The sequence below is a fragment of the Lagopus leucura genome, unplaced genomic scaffold, assembly GCF_019238085.1.
Source record: "Lagopus leucura isolate 7727_CA_CO unplaced genomic scaffold, USGS_WTPT01 Super-Scaffold_100157, whole genome shotgun sequence".
In the NCBI taxonomy this organism is placed as follows: Eukaryota; Metazoa; Chordata; class Aves; order Galliformes; family Phasianidae; genus Lagopus; species Lagopus leucura.
The window spans coordinates 12322158-12341081 of NW_024962334.1; the positions used below are offsets into that span (position 1 = coordinate 12322158).

The 18924-nt window shown below is 36.4% G+C and overlaps 1 protein-coding gene across 7 annotated transcripts in view; it reads right to left on the minus strand.

Moving 5' to 3' along the window:
• The window catches only part of RBMS3 (RNA binding motif single stranded interacting protein 3), a 698683-nt gene that overhangs the window by 84867 nt on the left and 594892 nt on the right, over positions 1 to 18924 (minus strand). For 5 of the 7 annotated variants that reach the window (XM_042888087.1, XM_042888086.1, XM_042888083.1 and 2 more), the window contains one exon: positions 5342 to 5448. In XM_042888087.1, coding sequence (XP_042744021.1) covers positions 5342 to 5448 — 107 coding nt within the window. Of the gene's footprint in view, positions 1 to 5341; positions 5449 to 8716; positions 8804 to 18924 lie in introns of all 7 variants that reach the window. The other 2 variants (XM_042888085.1, XM_042888084.1) reach the window with 1 other exon arrangement.

Sequence of the window (18924 nt, forward strand, 5' to 3'; positions counted from 1 at the left end):
CAGTCAACAGGAAAGTTTATTGGCAGAGTTCCTTCCTTTGATTATTTAGAACAGTTCTGTCAGAAATATTCCACATTATTAGGAAGGTTCCTGAATTTAATTCTGAATAAAACACACCATTTCTTCTTAGAGGAGGAGAAATCTAAAAACGTAAATACGACACTTTTTAAATATGCAGGTGAATATGAAAAAAATGGGTCATTTCCCAGAGTTGTGTGTTGGGAAACGTTTTTTTTTTTTTTGTTTAACATGCATGTGCTCCTTAAGCAGCTGCAGCTTCTGAGAAGAAAGTAGTTACGGAGAGGAAAAATCCATTATACTGAGGTCAAAATTGGAAAGTGATTCATGAACCCCAGAAGGTCAGAGGTTGAGTTGCCAGACACAATTGGAAGTTCAGAAACCCAAATGAATAACTAGAAACATTTTGTACTACAGAACTTGACTGGAAGTATGATCTACATAGTTTCTGTTCTTGCTGTTGAGCCACTTTGTTCCCACTTCAATTTATCTGATAAATTAAATGAGGAGTGCTGAAGTTTGAAAATTTCTTGGCAGGCCTGCACATTTTTCCTTACCAAAAGAATAACTAAATTGTCTAGGTACAAAACAGATTAGTCCTAGACACTGTAGATTATGGAGAACATCTAAGTACTGCCTATTTCTTGGAAGCATAAAAGAAATCTGAGTTCTCTCTCAAAATACCTATTGTATGTTTTTCTCTCTAAGTAACTGTCTGTATTTGATAAAATTGTAATAAGCAGCAGAGAAAAAGTGAAACTGTTAACAAAAGCAATATTTCCAAACTACTGTCTTCTTATTGTTTCTAGAAACAAGTAAAAAAAATTTTTTTTTTTTTTTTTAAGAAATTTCACCAGGTGATACTTAATTAAAAAAATTGAAAAGAGGAAAGGAGGATGAAGGGGAAAGGGAAGAAATAGGGGTTGATTTATTGGCTAAAGAGAAACAAAAAACAGAACAATCAATACAGGAATTATTTTTTGCAAATTATTAAATATCCTTGTAGACATCAGACCAATTTAAATGACAGAGGGGTCACATTCAGTGGTGCATGTCATTGTTGTGATATATGCACCAAGACTTTGATGATATTCCCCTGGCAAGAAAGATGACAAATATATGTAAATGGTCTGAATTTTAAAGAAGATTGCAATTGAAGTGCTAAAATGTTTCATAATAATGTGATTGTAAATCTCTTTGGGTTGACTAGATATAGAAAGGCTATCATTTCTAGAACTGTTCTTTCTAGAAGAACCTATGATTTACTAGTTAACCTTGGACTGATTCAAAGCATTTCATTTCTTATCAGATTATGTGATATTTCTCCCTTTCTACCAGATAAATTTCAATCACTTGAATGCACATATCAAAAGATTTTATTTCCAAACAAAGTTTCAAAAAATCTGCAATAAAAGATTAAGCCATAAAATTTAAGTTGCAGTTCTCAATCCAACCTGATCCCAGCGTGGAACTACTCCTGATTCCCCAGATGCATTTTGACCTAATGAACTTTTTCTGGAAAAATATCACGCACATACACGATTTAGAGGCAAATTAGATCAAATATTTTACAGATAGAATTTGAATATGATTACTTTCCATCACCATTTCCTCAACACAATCTTGTCAGGGAAAATTTCAAAACAGAGTATTGAACTAAACTAGTGTGACTCAGATAAGTCTGTCCTGATTTTGGATATAAATAAAGTTAGATATATAGAGTTAGATATTAGTTTCGAATTTCACCGCAAATATTTCCAACGTGTACAGGCATTGTATATTTTCTGCACTTATATATCAGATACATAGTTTAACAGCCCTTTAAAAAGCCACCAGTATCCTAAACTCTTGGATGCATAGTCTGGAATTGGTCAGCCAGCACAAATTCTCAGTCAAATGTCTCTCTCGGTCTGCTGAATGTTTCCTGAGGCTTCAACCAAGAGAGGAAGGGTACGGACTAAAAGCGTTGTTCAAGGTCAAGCATTCTTCCCTCATTACAACTGGCTTTTGGTTAGAAATCCCAAGCAACAAAGAACTAACAAAAAAACCCTTGAAAAGCCCTAGAGAAATCCAGTATATTTTTAAGGACTTGACTTTAAAAGGTAGAAATCCATCTGCACTCAAACGCCAGTGTAAAATTAGGTGATAGCTAACAACATTCAGTTCTTTTTTGACCATGTTCCGCCTTTGCTTTTTTTCAGAGTGCTGGGGCTATACGCTTTACACAGCGATGTGCAGCCTACAGGCAGCCAGATCCCACCTCTGCCTTTCTAACAGTTGCACAAACCATACATGGAATAAGAAATTTGTTACTCTCTACCCCGCTCCGACTAAAGAACATTTCTACAATGAACATTTCAAGCCAAATTACATTGTTCCTGGGATTTCAGTGGGTGTGTTGTGCAAGTGGAGCAGGCTGACAGAATTTAACAACCAATTAAAGCATTTCTATACAGTTATGGAACAATCTACAGAAATGTATGGTAGAAACAAGATTTTCCATTATATTCTGCAGTATGGCCTGAAAGCTTTACAAAAAAAAAAAAAAGAAAAAAAAAGAAAAAAGAAAAAAGTATATTTCTCTTTTTATATTCCACAGAAGATCTCCATACAAGAGAGAAAAACCTCTGAGAATAGCATAGCCAGAAGTACCACTGCAGCAATCTGTTTCTCCCCACTAAATCTCCTGCCTTTGCCCCCTTCAACAAAGTACTTTGCACAGCTGTCTGTCTCTACTTGGTATAATCTGAGTGACAAAACTGTCAGTGTCATTTCTCTGGAGCCTGCCCTTCTGAGCAATAATCCTCACATGAATTCAGTATTAACACTGGTCAAACCTCAGAAGTTTTAGAAATGCCCTTCATGTAAGTATTTAAGAATGCAAATGCTTATCTGAACAATAGCCAAATACATGTTGGCCAGATATCTAGATATCATGGGATTTGGCCTGGGTGAAATACTGAGGCAGTAATCAGTTGGATGGTATTCCATTATTTTTTCCTTTGGGTTAAAAACTGAGAAAGAACAAAGGTTCAGGGAACCTTCAGATTCCCTTTGTAATCAGAACCATGACGCTTGTCATATATCAGTAAGTTCTCACTACTCACTATCTGTTCTTTTTTAGAGAAATTAAAGTTGACAGGAATAATTGTAGGAAAGTTATCTGAGTACTGCTACACACTGAACAACTTAACAGTACATCTTGCTTAGAGTAAGATCATTAATGCTAAGAAAACAGAAGATTAATTTCACAAAAGGATTTCATATAGGGAATAAGAAAATTATATGATAATCTGGAGGAAATTCAGCAGCATGCATTACCATTGATGTTTTGAGTAGTAAATGTCCAACTTGCAGCAAGGTATTAACCAGAGGTTATTAAATCTGAGAAAGCCAATTTCTACAGAGCAGATTCCTAGCCTGAAACATTGTGAGTTTGCATCTTGACTAGCTTTGCACATTTGCAGATTATCCCATGATAATCTGCAGCTGCATAGTTTGATGGTTGACTACAAACAACAAGATGAAATTATGACCTCCATCACTGAAAAATAGTGTTTGAATGTTGATGTCATTAACACATTAGCCACACCATGCCTCTTGGTAACAGGGATATTGTTGTCCTTAGTACTTAGTAGAGGGATATTAGTGTCCTTAGAGCCACTCCATTAGCAGCAAATGAACTACATATGATGTAAGAAGCTGATGTCCTGAGGCTATAGGCGTAAAGGTGGCTTGTTGGGTTTGACTTTAAATTATTTTCTTAATGGATTTGAACTCAAGGAAGTACAGAACAGTGGAGATAATAGCTGCAGTGGCATGCTAAAATGGGATTTAGAGGTCCCTAAAATACAGATTGTTGACTTTATTCAGGGATTGTTATTGCCTCCTATATATATGCCTTTGTTTTTGGAGCCCTGCACACAATGGCTCGAGTCTAACACTTGAAGTAATTCCCGAGTACTTGTTCCTCACACACAATATACTGCAACAAAACTTTGGAGGTTTCTGCAATCTCTTGTAGCAAATGTAGCTGTCTTTTGGCACTTTAAGCCCAAAAGGCTAAAATACTTTTAGAGTGTTTTTGTTGAAACAGTGTCCAACAAGCACAGTCCTGGACAGAGACACTTGTATGCTTTAAAGAGGACCTTACATTTCTTTTAAAAGTTCAACAATTGCACAATCATTTGTAGGTCATAAGCTAATGATCCTAAAAGATATCAACTAGCAAAAGGAAGAAGTTACAATAAAGCAGTAATCCTCTTGAAACACCTATTTTAGGAATACCAAATAGTTTTCTTATTTATTTGCATAGTAAAATTGAAGTAAACATAAAAAAAATCCCACAAAGAGGAGAAGGGAGAAGGGAGAAGAAGGGAAAAAAAAGAAGGAGGGAAACTTTGGTTTTAGTGGGTCACAGTTGAATAACATACTTTGTCTTTGAATTCTCATTCATAAACACAAAGAATAAGCATTTAGAATGAAAATACTTGTAAGTTCTTCTGCCTTTGCAGTTACAATTTTCTTTAAGAAGGTACTACGACCAGATTCACTACACCTCATTTATTCCAGTATCTTTATCATTTAACGACATTCAAGGAGAATAAACAAATTCTTGAAGAGTCAAAGATATTTCTCTTTTTTCACCCACATTTGGAGTCACTACAAGTACATAGAAAGGAAATTCCAGAAACAGCCTATTTACAGCAGAGCAAAAAGCAACCGATTGAATCTCTTTTTAAAAAAATACTTTGTATACATGTTAGATCTGAGGCTACTGTAAACAGTGTTGTTTTGGACAAAATGAAGATCCCAGCTCAGAGAAGCTTTTGGGAAGCTTTTACATGGATTACGTGTTTAAATGCATGCAAGTATATCTTTGCTTTTTGTAGATGTCCCCCAGTTCCTTGGATGACAAAAAAAAAAAAAAACAAACAAAAAAAACAACCAAACAACATCGTTGAGCTGCTTAGGTGCAAACTGATGTTGGGTTTACAAGAGGTACACTACCGGTGCTGACTGCGCACCAGTAAAAAAAATACTTAGCTCAAGTTTGGCAACAGAGAGCCCTTGGAATAGGACAAGGTTGTGCAGAGCATCACATCCAGCTTTGAAATTATTTTTTCCAGTAACTTTACACCCCACTCACTATTATGAACCTTACTCTTTCCCCCACATATGCACTATTGGTCATTTTTGTCTGGCATGGAACCATTGTATTTTTTGCGCAATCCTGTTTCTTCATAGCCCTGAAAGGCAAACCTTCAGATCTACAGCTGGCTTCTTCCAAATCCCTGGAAAGTAATCACCACGTGGCACTTACCTCTCCTTCTCTGGGCCACGGCCTTCCGTTCTGTGTGTATTTGCTTTGATTCTGGCGCTTCTTTTGCCCTCCATCAGCAAATTTGCACAGTAAAGGCTCAGTGGGGGCTGTGAAGACAAGAAACCCAGTCTATATTAGCAACCCCCCAAAGAAAGTGATTATACCAGCAACAGTAGTGCTTTGTAATACTGATCTTTTGAAGTAAAAATCTTGCCTTCTGCAGATATTTTTTTGCCTCTTTCAGCCTTGACTCTACTGGCAGCTGTTCTTACTAACTAAGCTTCAAAAAATATATACTGGCAGCCCTTAAAAGAATTTAGCAAATATTGTTGAAAAAATAATCAGCCCACGCAGAATGTTAAGTTGCTGAAGTGAAATAGTCGAGTCAGGCATTAGTTCCAGCTAAGTTAGACACGTATTCATGACCAGCATTGCTGAAGGATAAACACTGTTTTACTAACGCAGCTTTCTGTTTTTATTGTAAAAACTTCTCAAGAATATGTTTAAAAAATAAGTGTTCTCACTATTTTTGTGTTTCTCAGCACTCAATATGTTAAATTCTGAATAAACAGAATAAAATAGACAGTCTTGCCAAGCGCAATACAATTAGATTTCTTTTCCTCTTAACTTCTTTAAGCAAGTTGGCAGCTGAGAAAACTCTTTTCCTCTCCAGCTGGGCTCTGATCTGGGAGAGCACAATAGTGAGGGAGGCTGGAACCCCAGCAATGATGGACATTCCCAGAGACACACACTCAAAACCCCAGGGCACAATAGGGTCTGCTGGTAGAGAAATTGCTATACAATGGGTGCCACAAGATGGGAACTTTGTGTCTTGGGATCTCCCACCAATCAGCTTTTAATAGCCTATTCTAAAACACTTTTCAGCCCAAGCTTGGTACACAGCTTGGTAGTGGGAACTTGCTTTGGCTGCCTCCATCTTAAATGAGGTGCCATAGTCTACCCACTTCGTTAGGTGGACGTCAGGATTGTCTTTTATTGCTTATGTCAACTGGTGACTAAAAAAATTTTGGTTTGGTTGAAAGAAATCTGAAAATTATGTTTCACATCTGCAAGTCTTTTGGAAAATGTTGGGTTCCCAGCCATTACAAGTTGAGGCTCTAATTAATTAACCAGGAGGCTTGATAGGAAAAGTCAACAAAAATAGCTTTTCTTGTCATTTTCTGTTTCTAGGATGCAAGTGTTGAAAGAATAGGAAGAAAGACATAAGAAGGAAACGTTGCAGTATGGGGTTAGTCAAATTGCTGACATTTATTTGTAATAAAAATAATAATTTGCTTGGAGGATTAAATAAGCTTGTAAAATATTAAAACAAGCTCTCCTCCTTCAACCTCTTAGTTACAGCCAGCTCAAACCGGATCAGAAAACATGGTTTAAAAATGTGATCACTTGAAAACAACAACCAACAAAGTACAGAGAATCTCACATCAATACCACGATTTCTTATTGGGACTGCATTATTTTGGCTACTTTCAAAGCTCTAACAGCTTTGTTTTTTTCATTACCATTTTACCAGGCTAGTAATTTCCAAGGTCACTAGAAAGTGAACTGCAGGGAACAATCCATTATTGGCAGAAAGCTCAACTGTGTGACCCCAGAGGTCTTTCCCCACCTCTGACTTTGGTTATTGCATCATATTTTGGAAGAAGCAATGTTCAGCCAACCATTTTAAATTTTAAATAATGAAGGTTTAAAAGCATCCAGGTGGCTGTGGAGATTCTTTCTGCAATCGGAGAGATTTTTTGGGGCCGACTGCCCTGCACTTCTACCAGTTTTACTCCACAATGCGATGCAGCATAATTTCAGAGCAGTTACTTACAATTCACTTTGATGTGATTGTGAGGGAGGAGCAGGTGCTAAGCCAGCATCTGAGAAAGTCCTATTAAATGTCACATTTGATGCTTCAAAAGCTTTTTATTTCAAGTGCTGAACAACTATCATTCAACATATGGTATCAGGAGTATCAGAAGTATGCAAAAAACAATCTGAATGTTGCGTGTTTACATGTGCCATGATCATCTGCTATTGTACACATGTGCTGTTAGTCTAAATGCTATGATGTGGTATAGCAATCAAGTAAATCATATGTCTTACTACATATCCTTCCTAGAAATTAGCCAACCACAAATGGGAAGCTGTTGCCATTTCTGAGCTTCCCATTATTGAGCACTACCATATGACAACCTTTTATTGCTAAGTTGGGCCTTCCTAAAGTTAACTGAGATTAGCAGACATCATTGAACAGATATGCCAAACAACTTCACACCACACCTAAAAAAAGTGTGGAAAAAGAAACTGTGCTGGCTTTTTTGGGGTTAAGGAAGAAGATGGAAAAGGACAAATGAGCCATGCCCTGCACAGGAAAGTTTCTTCAATAGGAAGCATTTTTCCTCTATAAAAAAACTGACAGGAGTTGTGGGAAAAAGATCAACACATGCCAATCAACATTACCATAAGCAGAAATATGGGAAAAAGACATTCTGGCAGGAAGATAGAGTCTAGTTCAGATTTTCTTTATTAGTTGATTATTTTTCTTTCTTTTTTAAAAATTAGACAAAACAGTGGGATGTAGCAGATTTGCATCTAGTAAAATAGAAAATGATTTGAAGAGATTTAGATCTTTAAGATTTACACCTGGGAAAAACTATGGTAATAACCTCAAAATATAAAAGAACTAAACCTTTATTTTGGAAGTAAAAATGTAAAAGAATCTCAAGAGTTCAAGTGTTGCTCTAAGTACACAGAAGAACTCAAGTCTGATTTATTTCAGCCCTTTTGAAATCCCTTGTAAGGCTCTTAACCTTTGTAAGCTCAGATGCACAGGAATATTTGACTTTACTACAATCATTCTTACTAAACAAATGCATAACAACAGAGGATTCTGGAGAGAACATATCCTATTCCATATATCAGAAAAACTATTTCTAAGTAGAATTCTTTTTGAATGGTTTTAAGAAACGTCAAAAGCTTTGAAAACAGCAAATTTACTTCCAAAGAAGTAAAAAAAAAAACAACAAAGTAATAAGGTTGTCAATTCAAAAAGAAACTGTTCAAACTATATCAGTATGATGTGACTAAGAGCAAAGAATTGGCATATTTCACTCTTAAATACTTCTCAAGGGGAGGAAGAAAAAAAAAAAAAAAAAAGGGAATCTTTCAAACTGTTCCTGTTTTTGCTGCCTTCCATTCCAAACAAATGCTCCTGAATATATAGACTTTTTTTACCTTTTTTTTTTTTTTTTAAATATGAATATAGTGACTGGAAATAAATACACCTCTTCTCTCACCTGCTGACTTAATAGCAAATGTAATTTGGGTATCTTTATATGGTCATATTTTGAACTGATAAGCACATACTTTTTTGCATGGCTCTTGACAACCTCGAAGTTTTCAGCATGTGTGGTATTTTGAAGCATATCTGGAAAATCTGCTGTTGGTATTTTCCTGTCAGAAAAGTGAGAATTGATTCACTCAAGATAAATTTCAAGCTATTCCATACCGATAAACTCTTCAAGGTACAAAGCACTGCTCTTTCTTTGACTTCTACCTGACAGTAACAAATAAAAATATCAAGAATAAGTAACAGCTTTAACCTGAACAAGGTTCATTAAGCCATTACCCATTTTTCAAGGAAAAGATTTAAATGCTTGCTGCAGTTCCCATCCAGAGTCTGCTTGAGTTAATAACACATAAATAGCTCTGAACTTGGCTTTCAGTCCTGAGAAGGAAACAGAATCAAATTGATAGTGCTTCTAAACATCATCTGCCAAGATATTCAGGGCTGCTTTAGGAGAGGGCAGTTGCTGCAAGTATTCAAATTCTGTTCCCATGGAACAAAATGGCTAAAGCCCTATCTCTCTTCAATCAGACCCTGAATTTACTCTGAGAGTTCAGTGAAGGCGAAAGAGAAAGACTGGTTTTATGTCAATCAAGGCTGTCAGTATTGTTGGAGCTCCTTTAGGAACTCAACTTCTCATGCTCTGGTACTTCAGTTGGATTGACTGAACAGACAGCACCAAACTGCCAAATGCCACTATACCTCCAAAGGCACTGGTCTTTAAAATGGGACAAACCCTTTAGATGGAAAGAGACTGAGATAATAGTGTCCCATTCCCACATTGGCAGCCTCTCAGCAGATCTTCCAGGACAGGAAAGGAACTTCGATTAAACTGGAGAACTCATAAAAAAAAAAAAGCAAACTCCTAACTAGTTCCAAATACATACTTTTGTTTTTCTTTCATTCATCGGAAGGCTGAAACATTCAAGCTTCTACGTATACAAAAATGTATATATTCATGAACACGTGCTTCATAAAGGATTGGGAAGATGAAAGCTGTCATTTATGTTCAGTGAATCTGTTTCATTATTTCAGGTGCTCAGTAAGTTTTTCTATCATATACTGAGAACAGATTGCCCTCCACCACTTCCAATTCACAGTCATATCGCATCGTCTGTCCAGCAATCGCAAGAATTATGTATACAGCAAGGTAATAACTAGAACATACTTATGTATTTTAACTTGTTTCACTATGAATATTTTTGAGGACAATATTTTTCAGCATGTCCAGAAGAAAGTAATCTCATCTTGTGCAAAAATGAAGATAACGCTGCTAGCAGAGACCTTAGCAATAAGTGCGATATGAACTCGTGTGGATCTCTAAACTCCTCCGTTTTGTTAATGTGATGAAAAATGATAAGAAAGTCAATGCCATTAATAAAAAATGGTCAGAGCACAGACAATGATTTTTTTCAAAACGTGTTTTCAGGAGAAGGTTGGATTAATTTATTTTTCAGCCCTGGCATATTCTCCTCCACAATAAAAAAGAAGCAGAGCAATAATTGAGTTCACAGTGACACCAAACATTTAAACTGATCGTGTTTTGATAACTTTTTTTTCTTCACTCACTTTCAAATTTTAATTATTCCAGCAGCACTTTCATGTATGTATTGGACTGAAACATCCATGCAAGCAGCACAACATTTGTCTGCCACAGATCAAACATTACTTCTACAGTAACACCAAATTCACTTTGCAAGCAGACCTGTTAACTCATACAGTAGTTGAGAAGGAGATGCTAGAGACATAAAAACTCTAAAAGGAAGGCACGACGGAGCAAGTTAAAGTGCTGATATGGATGTAGCCAGCAAGACTGGAGGCTCTTCAGAACCTACAAAGTTTATTTACAAAATGAATTTTGCAGCTCTAAGTTTTGAACTGCAGTAGGTTCCTGATCAATAGAGCAACTCATTGTGCTAGTGAGTCTAGTGATTTCTAAGAAGTTCTGACACACAGTACTTATTCACCCCTAAGTAACAAACAAAACTCTAAATTCAAGGAAGATTGTAGAACACTGTCACAGCTATTCTGCTCTTGGTGAATGAAGTGGAAAAATTACAAAAGATGGCACGTGACACAAAAGGACAGAAGTAAACATAAGGGCAAAGCTCTACAAACCATAAGTAGTGAAGTAAATAAATGCATCATCCTGTTCCATATGAAATACTCGATGAAGGACAGAGTTGATCATTTTGTGGGGTAACAGATTTCGCCCCACATGTCCACGTATGATTTTCACAATATAATTGTGGAAATTGAGGAAACAGTTTTGTATAACAGAAAAGTTATACCCCAAAGCAACAGTTAAAAGGCAAACATCTGCTTGGCTAGAAACAAAAAGGAAAAAAAAAGTGATTTACTTTTGATAAACCGTATTATAGCTGAAGTAATTATCTCTAGTTCACCCCTTTGTCTTAAGAAATGGGAAGCAATCCTTTCATCTTTCTGTAAAATAAGTATTTCTAAAAAGCAAGAGTATATCAGAAAAAGAAAATAAATCCTAGGGGAGAAATAGTTCATCAAGGATAAAGTTAGCATTTCTATTAAGTGAAACATGAATTATATAGAAGAGGTAGAACAGCTAATTCTATGCACACGGTGGAGAAACAGCATGCTGACTGTGAAGTGCAATCCAGGTCTTACTGCAATCAATGGAAACACTCTATGTACTACATAAAAAACTATACTTAATCATATAATTGCAGAAGCCCCAACCAAGGTTTGTTAGAGCTGATCGGAAATGACAGTCTGCTTTCAATGAGAAATTGCACCATTTATTTTCAAGTTTGTTTCTGTTTAAAAATCTATTTTAGTTTTCAAATTTTCTACTGAACAGCAGATTGAGAGCATCTGGTTCAGGCCTATTAAAACGTTCCTTTCTAATGCTGCTGATAAAGGGGAAACCTTTGTAACAGAGCATTAACTAGATATGTATGTTATTTTATGGAGATGACATACAGCAACAGATGCTTCAGTACAGGACTGGAACTTAAATAAAAATACAAAATCAATCCAAATAGCTCAGATGAAATGAAATATTAAAGTAATGCTGAAACGCAGTAACAAAACAGCATAGTTCTGTTTTTACAAACTCCATTTCTCAGCCAACTTCAGAGCTGGCTTCTGTAGAAGGGCATGAATAAGTGAGCAGTGAATCCAGTATAGCATTAAGAAGATTATTAATCATACACATTAACTAGTAACTAATTCATTAATATAACAGACTTTAATGTTGCATTTTATCTTTATTTTAAACAAAAAGCCTGAGCCAGAGCTCACAGAAGTTGAGGAGAAACTCTCAGCAACTTCAGTGGAATTTGGAGTGCAAATATAATGAGCTGAATGTAAAAAAATCTTTACTGTTAAGTACTTGTATTGAAAGTACTTGTACAGATTTCGGCATCAGCCTCAGTGCCATTTGACCAAAGAGAATTCTGAGCACAGCAGCTCTTTTTTTAGTCACTTTGTTTCTGTGCTTGATGTAATTCTTGAGTTAACAGTACGTCCGATGAATTAACATCCATTGTCCTCATATTCACCAGGTTAAGTTCCCATTTTTAGAGTCCAGCAACACAGCTAAAACTACTGTGACTTTGAATCCAAAGTTACTCTAATGAATCCAAATGTAAATTTGAGGTAATTGTGAGGAAGAGTAGATTCAGGCCTGTGATTTTTGTCAGAGAATGCAGCCCCCCCTCAATTGTCGGTACAGGAAACTTCAGCCTTATTGGAGGTTCCCTGACATAAAGCTGAAAATATCAGTTGTAGTTCATACTTTTCACCCAGCACTCTTTGCAACCTTCTGGATGAAATGGAAGTGGGATCTTTGAGAAGTGATTTGTTCTTATGAAGTTCTCAAAGAGACTATGCAACAAGAGAAGATGTCTTCATATGAAAGCAATCAAAATAGTTATGTGCATCAGTTTGCAGAACATTCTTAGTGTGCCTGTGCTTAGACCTCTAATTTACATTAAGACAGTTCCCACAATCAACTGAAATTCTGAACGCATTGTCTTCATGCAACAACTACAAATCCTAGAATTTGGACTAATACTTCCTGCAAAAACACTATGATACATCCCTTTGGATTCCTACCACACTGGAAGAACTATGTACCAAAAATTTCCACAGTACCCATAGTTCAGAGAACAACATTGGCTACAAGATATTAAAAGCACTTCTCACATTATATATCAGACAGATAATAAATAAATATTGAAGTAATTTGATATAAAATCTTTTTGGTTAAACTGGAAAAGCTTTAACAGTTCTCAACAGAATTGATAAATGTGGAAGCTTAAGAATCCAACTCACTTTTCCATGTCGGATAAATTTCTGTGCGGAATTTCTGTGCCACAGCTCCTATCTATTTCTCTCATGTGAGATTAACTAAGAAAGGCACTGAGTTAAGCCAATCCTACACGGCCCTTTTGTAAAATTAGTGAACAATTAGCAGAATATAAGGATATGCTATTTCAGTAGTACCCCATCATGCTTTTCCCCATTGGTAAGAGTCAGAAGGTATGAAAGTTTTTTTTTTTTATTATTGTTTTTCTTTAAAAAGTTTTTCTACATATTTGCATACATAGCAAGGTTCTTCTGCCGTACTGTGTTGACTCTTGTACCAGATAACATAGCAGCTGCAAGACTGTATGTTGCAGTAGCGAAGCAGAGGACAGGTTTGAGTTGGCTGGTCTTTGTAAGCAAGTAGCACCCTGACTTTAGCACATTCCCTTTGCACTGGTAACACTTCAATGCTCCTGTACCAAGACAGACAAGCTTTGCATGTTATCCCAGAACTGCAATCTATGCATAGAGTTAACCGAAAAAAAAAAAAAAAAAAAAAAAAAACACCCACTAAAAGTGAACCCCAAATCATTTTTAAATTCCTTCTAGGAAGATATACCTTTTTGCCCTCTCCCACAGTCTCAGAAGTTACTTTGTTTGGATGAAAATGGAGATCTTGTATTTCTTACTGTTCAATTATTAAGGAACAGCAACGAAGTCAGCTTCATTTGAAAGGCTCAGCGATTTTTAAATGATCTCATGTACCGTAATTTATAATGGAAAATCAGGTACAAATAGTGTGAGATGCTTTCTGGTTCCCCTCTAATGGAAATAAAATGAATCCCTGGTAATGGTGACCCTACTTGCTTCTGTGGTCACCCATTTTAGTTTTTAGTGTTCTCTTTAGTACTCCCAGGAGAAAAGAGCAAATGCAAAGCTTTTATCTATTGCTGTTTCTCAAAACAATAGGTCTGTGCTTCTGCTATAAAATCTATTTTTACTATTCACATAAACTAACGTTATTGATCACAGAGACTTTGCTATTATCCCACTAAGAAAAACCTACTTGTACTGACAGTCCAGAGACAAAATCATTTGAATTTAAGGCAGTAAAAAGAATTAATTCTGGCTTTGCTAATACGAAGTTATTTCATGTACCTGTTTAAGTATTTATTATTTCTCATTGAATCTATTTACAATTTTAAATCATTGCATTATTTATTAATTTTTATTCAGCATTTATATAAACCAGTAAATTATCATCACATTATTCCTTGTCTGTGTGACACTTCTAGAACTAATACTACAAGTAAAAAAAATAATAATTTCAAACATATGTTTTCAATATAAACAAGAAAACCTGGCCAAATGTCTTATGTCAATAGAATGATTCTTTTTCCACCAGCATTATTATAATTGCTGTATACAGACATTCATTTTTTTTTACTAATTAAGGTTGAGTCTTGGCATTCTCTGCTCACACTCCAACATATGCATAGCATTAATGTTCAGAACAGCTTATTCAAGCCAGGGTTGAACTGCATGAGGATGTCTCAGTTATGATCACTAGCTTATTTAATTCAGACATGCATGTTTCAGTAACTACATTGTTTGCAGATTGTGGGGAAAGAAACATCTGTGTTGTCTTTGTGCAAGGACCATTCAATAAAGAAGTGGACATACATATACATAATGTCTTCATTATTTGATGCACTAGGCATATCTGGATAAAAAGTAGCAATGGGAAACTCCTACGATAGGAAAAAAAGTTTGGTTTACAAAGAAGTGTGCTGTGCATGGTCAAAGCAGTGACACCTTGCCAGAATCAGAGCTCAAACAGCATATTCCTAAAAGCACTGATTCATGTCAACACATGAAATATTCCTGTGTAAATGAAACACAAATCCCAATTTTTAATCTGCTCAACAGCTTAAAAATATTAAGAAATAATGTATTTTTTCTCAGAACGCCTAATGAAAATCCTTTTATTTAAATCAGTTCTAATTAACCCACATTCCAGCCATGACTGCTGGGTGCAGAAGCAAAAATTCCAATCACTTAGAATTTAAAACGTAGCCAAGCAATACCATTTTGCCACTACTGTGAGAAAGAAGGAAAAGCTGAAGGGAAAATTCCTTTTATTGTTATTACCCTTCTTTCATTTTATTTTCTGCATTCACTGAAAGACATAAAATGAGCTAGTTTGCTAGAAGTTAACACGCAGCATTGCCAGCTTCCTTGCTTAAATGTGGGATCACCTCTAAAAAGTGGAGTTGACCCTGACTGCAGCAGAAGTGTGGGCAGGCATAGGCTACACAGCAGAAAGCATTTATCAGACGGGTGACTGACTGATTCTTAGAGGCAGGAGTTCATTTCGCCGCGGTGGAGAATACCCAAATCACACTAAGCACCTTGGACAATCTAATTACTGTGTGCTACAAAACCTCCCTGAGCACTCCACCATCTTCTCCTGTAAAGTGGCCCAGGGGAAGACAGTGATTACTTCGGAAACCACACATAAGTAAGGACACCGATGCCACTTCCCTCTTTCTCCTGGCAGAAGAGACTGCTGGCTGTGCAGAGCCACGGGACACGCTGCTCCTAAGGCCAACAAGCATGCCCAAGTCCATGGGGCAGGCTTTTCTGCATACTACCAAAACAAATCCCACTTCTCCCATCTTCAAACACCTGTGGGTTGGAAGCAAGTGTGGCATTGGCATGTATTTGCTCGGAGAAGAACGGCGGGCCATGGAAAAAAAAGAAAAGAAAAAAAAAAAAAAAAAAACCACTCAGCAACTCCATTTCCTGAGAGGGCAAGGTGACAATGTGCCCCTGAAACCTACCACTACCTGCAGACGTGGGGGCTTTGCTCCAGCTTAAAGTACTTGTCTGCCTTCAAGGCGTAACTGTACCTATGACTTCTATGACAGAAAGCTGCACAGTGGAGTCACTGAGAATTCTACCGTAAGTCACCCATTTTTCCACAATATTTTATCCAAAAGACAAAGAAGTAAAATTATAATCTTTCCCCGAGGCAAAAGAAGACCTAACTCGTATTTCTTAGCTCTTTTCAAAATGCGTTGTTGATACCAATGCTAAATCTAATGTGCTACAACAAAAGTCAATTTCTAACCCTTACAGCTTAAAAAACATTTATTGCCATCTGAGACAATATCCTAGAATATTAAATATATAACACTAAACCCTTCTGCATTTTTCAAGTGCAGAGCTCTCAGCTGACTGCAGACAAGGAGGCAAGCTGACATATTAGAGACTGTGTAATGGCCTCAGCTCCTTTAACTCTGTGTAGTTCATGTCTTGGTGGTTGTAGGAAGGTCATGCTACATCCTGCTCTACCATGGGTTGAAAAATTAGGAAAAGAACATGATCTCAATACTAAGATAGAAAAAGTTAAAAAAAAAAAAAAAAGGAAAATAAATCCTCTACTTTCAAGTTAAAAATACGGGAAAAACAAGAATAGGAGTGAGACAAGCACAACAATAAAAAATTAGCAGGGGGAAATAAGGTACAGCAATAGGCAAAGAAAAACACATTAAGAAAATGAAGAGAAACAGGAAAAGAAGGAAGAGTAATTCTTCTGAAATGCCTTTGAAAATGGTCTGGCTTCACACAAAAGTGAACACAATTGATATAATTTCTGGATGACAACAGGGCTGTGATGACTACTTGGGTCTTCACCAGTACAAAGATGACAGGAAAAAAAATTACAACTGAACAAGTAAATGAATGGGCTAAATGTTACTGCCTTTGTCAAAAAGAAGTCTATAAAATGTGTGTGTTTTTATTTGGAAATACAGACTGAAGACAAGTTCTGTCATACTATTAAGAACATGCTCATATTCTCACAGTAAGCATATAGGATTAAAACATAAATGAAACTTAAAAGACCGTAGAGTCTCCTCTACACAGAAATACTAAGGTCCAATTATCAAAGTCACTTGAAAGTTTATCTCAAAACCCGATGGATGATTCAACACTTCTATGCCACAGAGATAAAATTAGAGATGACTACACGATAGATGAAAAATTACAGACATTGCATACAGATGAATTAGGTTATAAAAAATATATAAATAATAATAATATATAATATATAATAAATATAAAATATATATATATATATAGGAGCCTCTAACACCAACCCCCATGATTCTTTAAAGCTCCAGTGCCATCTGGAGGGGATCCTCCCTGTGTTTACCAGGGATACAGCCATGTCAGCAGGATGCGAGCACTGTGTGCCTCTCCACTCAAAGCATGATTGCAGCCAAACAGCATTATCAGAATCAGGTCTGACAAAAGCTGTCTCCAGCTGACACGAAGCAGCAATTTTTTTTTCAGAACAAATGATTTCATGAATCAGCCAGCAGGGAATGACAACATTCTGCTGCCACTAAGTTGCAATTTCCAACAAGTTAATAAGTCCATTGCAAACGTGACCATATTATCACTCTGCTGTTAACAGAAATGGTTAACTTTCAGTTTCTTTTTTTTTTTTTTTTCATATTTATTTTTTCTTTTGTGAGCTTTATTGCTTATGATGTAGTATTTCCCTAGAGGCAGAAAGCAAAGTCCACCCCATGATGCTAGTAAAACTTGAAGACAGCACAGCAGAGTAAGAACTAAAGACCAACAACTTTTCTACTTTGAGTAACGTGGCAGGCCTAGCAGAGACCTCCTAGCTTTCTTCTGCCATGAGAAGGACAGCTCAGTACAGTTCTGCTGAACTTTGCAGGCTGATGAAAGACAAACAGATGTAAGTGAAAGAGAGAAAACTTTTCTTTCTAGAACATTTTCTGGTACAGATCCAGAGCTAGTAAAAAAAAAAAAATCCCACAGTCTTGAGGATGGTCAGAAAAGTAACAACAGAGTTCAAAGCAGGGATAAAGTAAAGACTGAGTAACAAAAGAATGAATACTTCTGAAGTTTAAAGTATTCTCCAAATGCTACAGAAGGCATTTGCATACAAAAAAAAAAAATCTACATATAACAAACTACAATGCATTGTAGTCATTTTATTGTATATATACAATGCATTAATGCTATACTAGTAAACACAATAGTAAAATACTGAACTTACTTTATGAGACTTCATTGCAATTCTAGCACATACTAGAAAGTCATTTCATAATAGCTTTAATAGTAGAGGGGAGAAATAACGGATACCTAGATTTTATTCAGCATCAGGATTCAAGCTGATTTTTGCTCCTAGATGGAACACCAAGATACGGTAGAAATGTTGCTATTAAACCACAATCCCACCTCTTGTGCTTTTATCAGTGGATGGGATGGAACCTCAGGCTCCACAACTCAGCTCTGAACTGAGGAGAAGGAACTTCTAGTACTGAAGCACGACAACAAGTGATAACAGGACTCCATGATCAGAGTGGAGGAACAGTTATTGACAAGGCCATCCTGGACTTGTTGGAGAAGCAGAAGATGAAAAATATTACTTTTCTCCATTTCTGTCTAAAGTACCTTGGGATTTCGACTACTTGGACATGCTCCATATTACTAATTTGCATCTATCGAAGAGCACATTCAGTGGAACAGCCATATTATACTTTTTCATAACTCTTTAGTCAACTACATGGTACGTGCACTGTTACTTTTTGTCTGCTTCCGTTTTGTTTTCCTATCCTGAAGAGGATATATTTTCTGGGCAGAAATACCAGTATATTTGACAACTGATACAATCACAGTGAGACAGCACTCAGCACAGTCTGCTTGCACCAGACTGCATTTGCCGATGGATAAGCAAAAATGAACGTGCATCTTGCTTCTAGGGTGCTTTTATGCCAAGGTAGAACAATACTGAGCACTTACTCCAAGAAGGTTTACTTTACAGTATGCAAAAGAATATTTATTTGCAATGGTCAACTTGGACCAAACAAGCCTGCTTTTATTATCAATTCTTACTGCA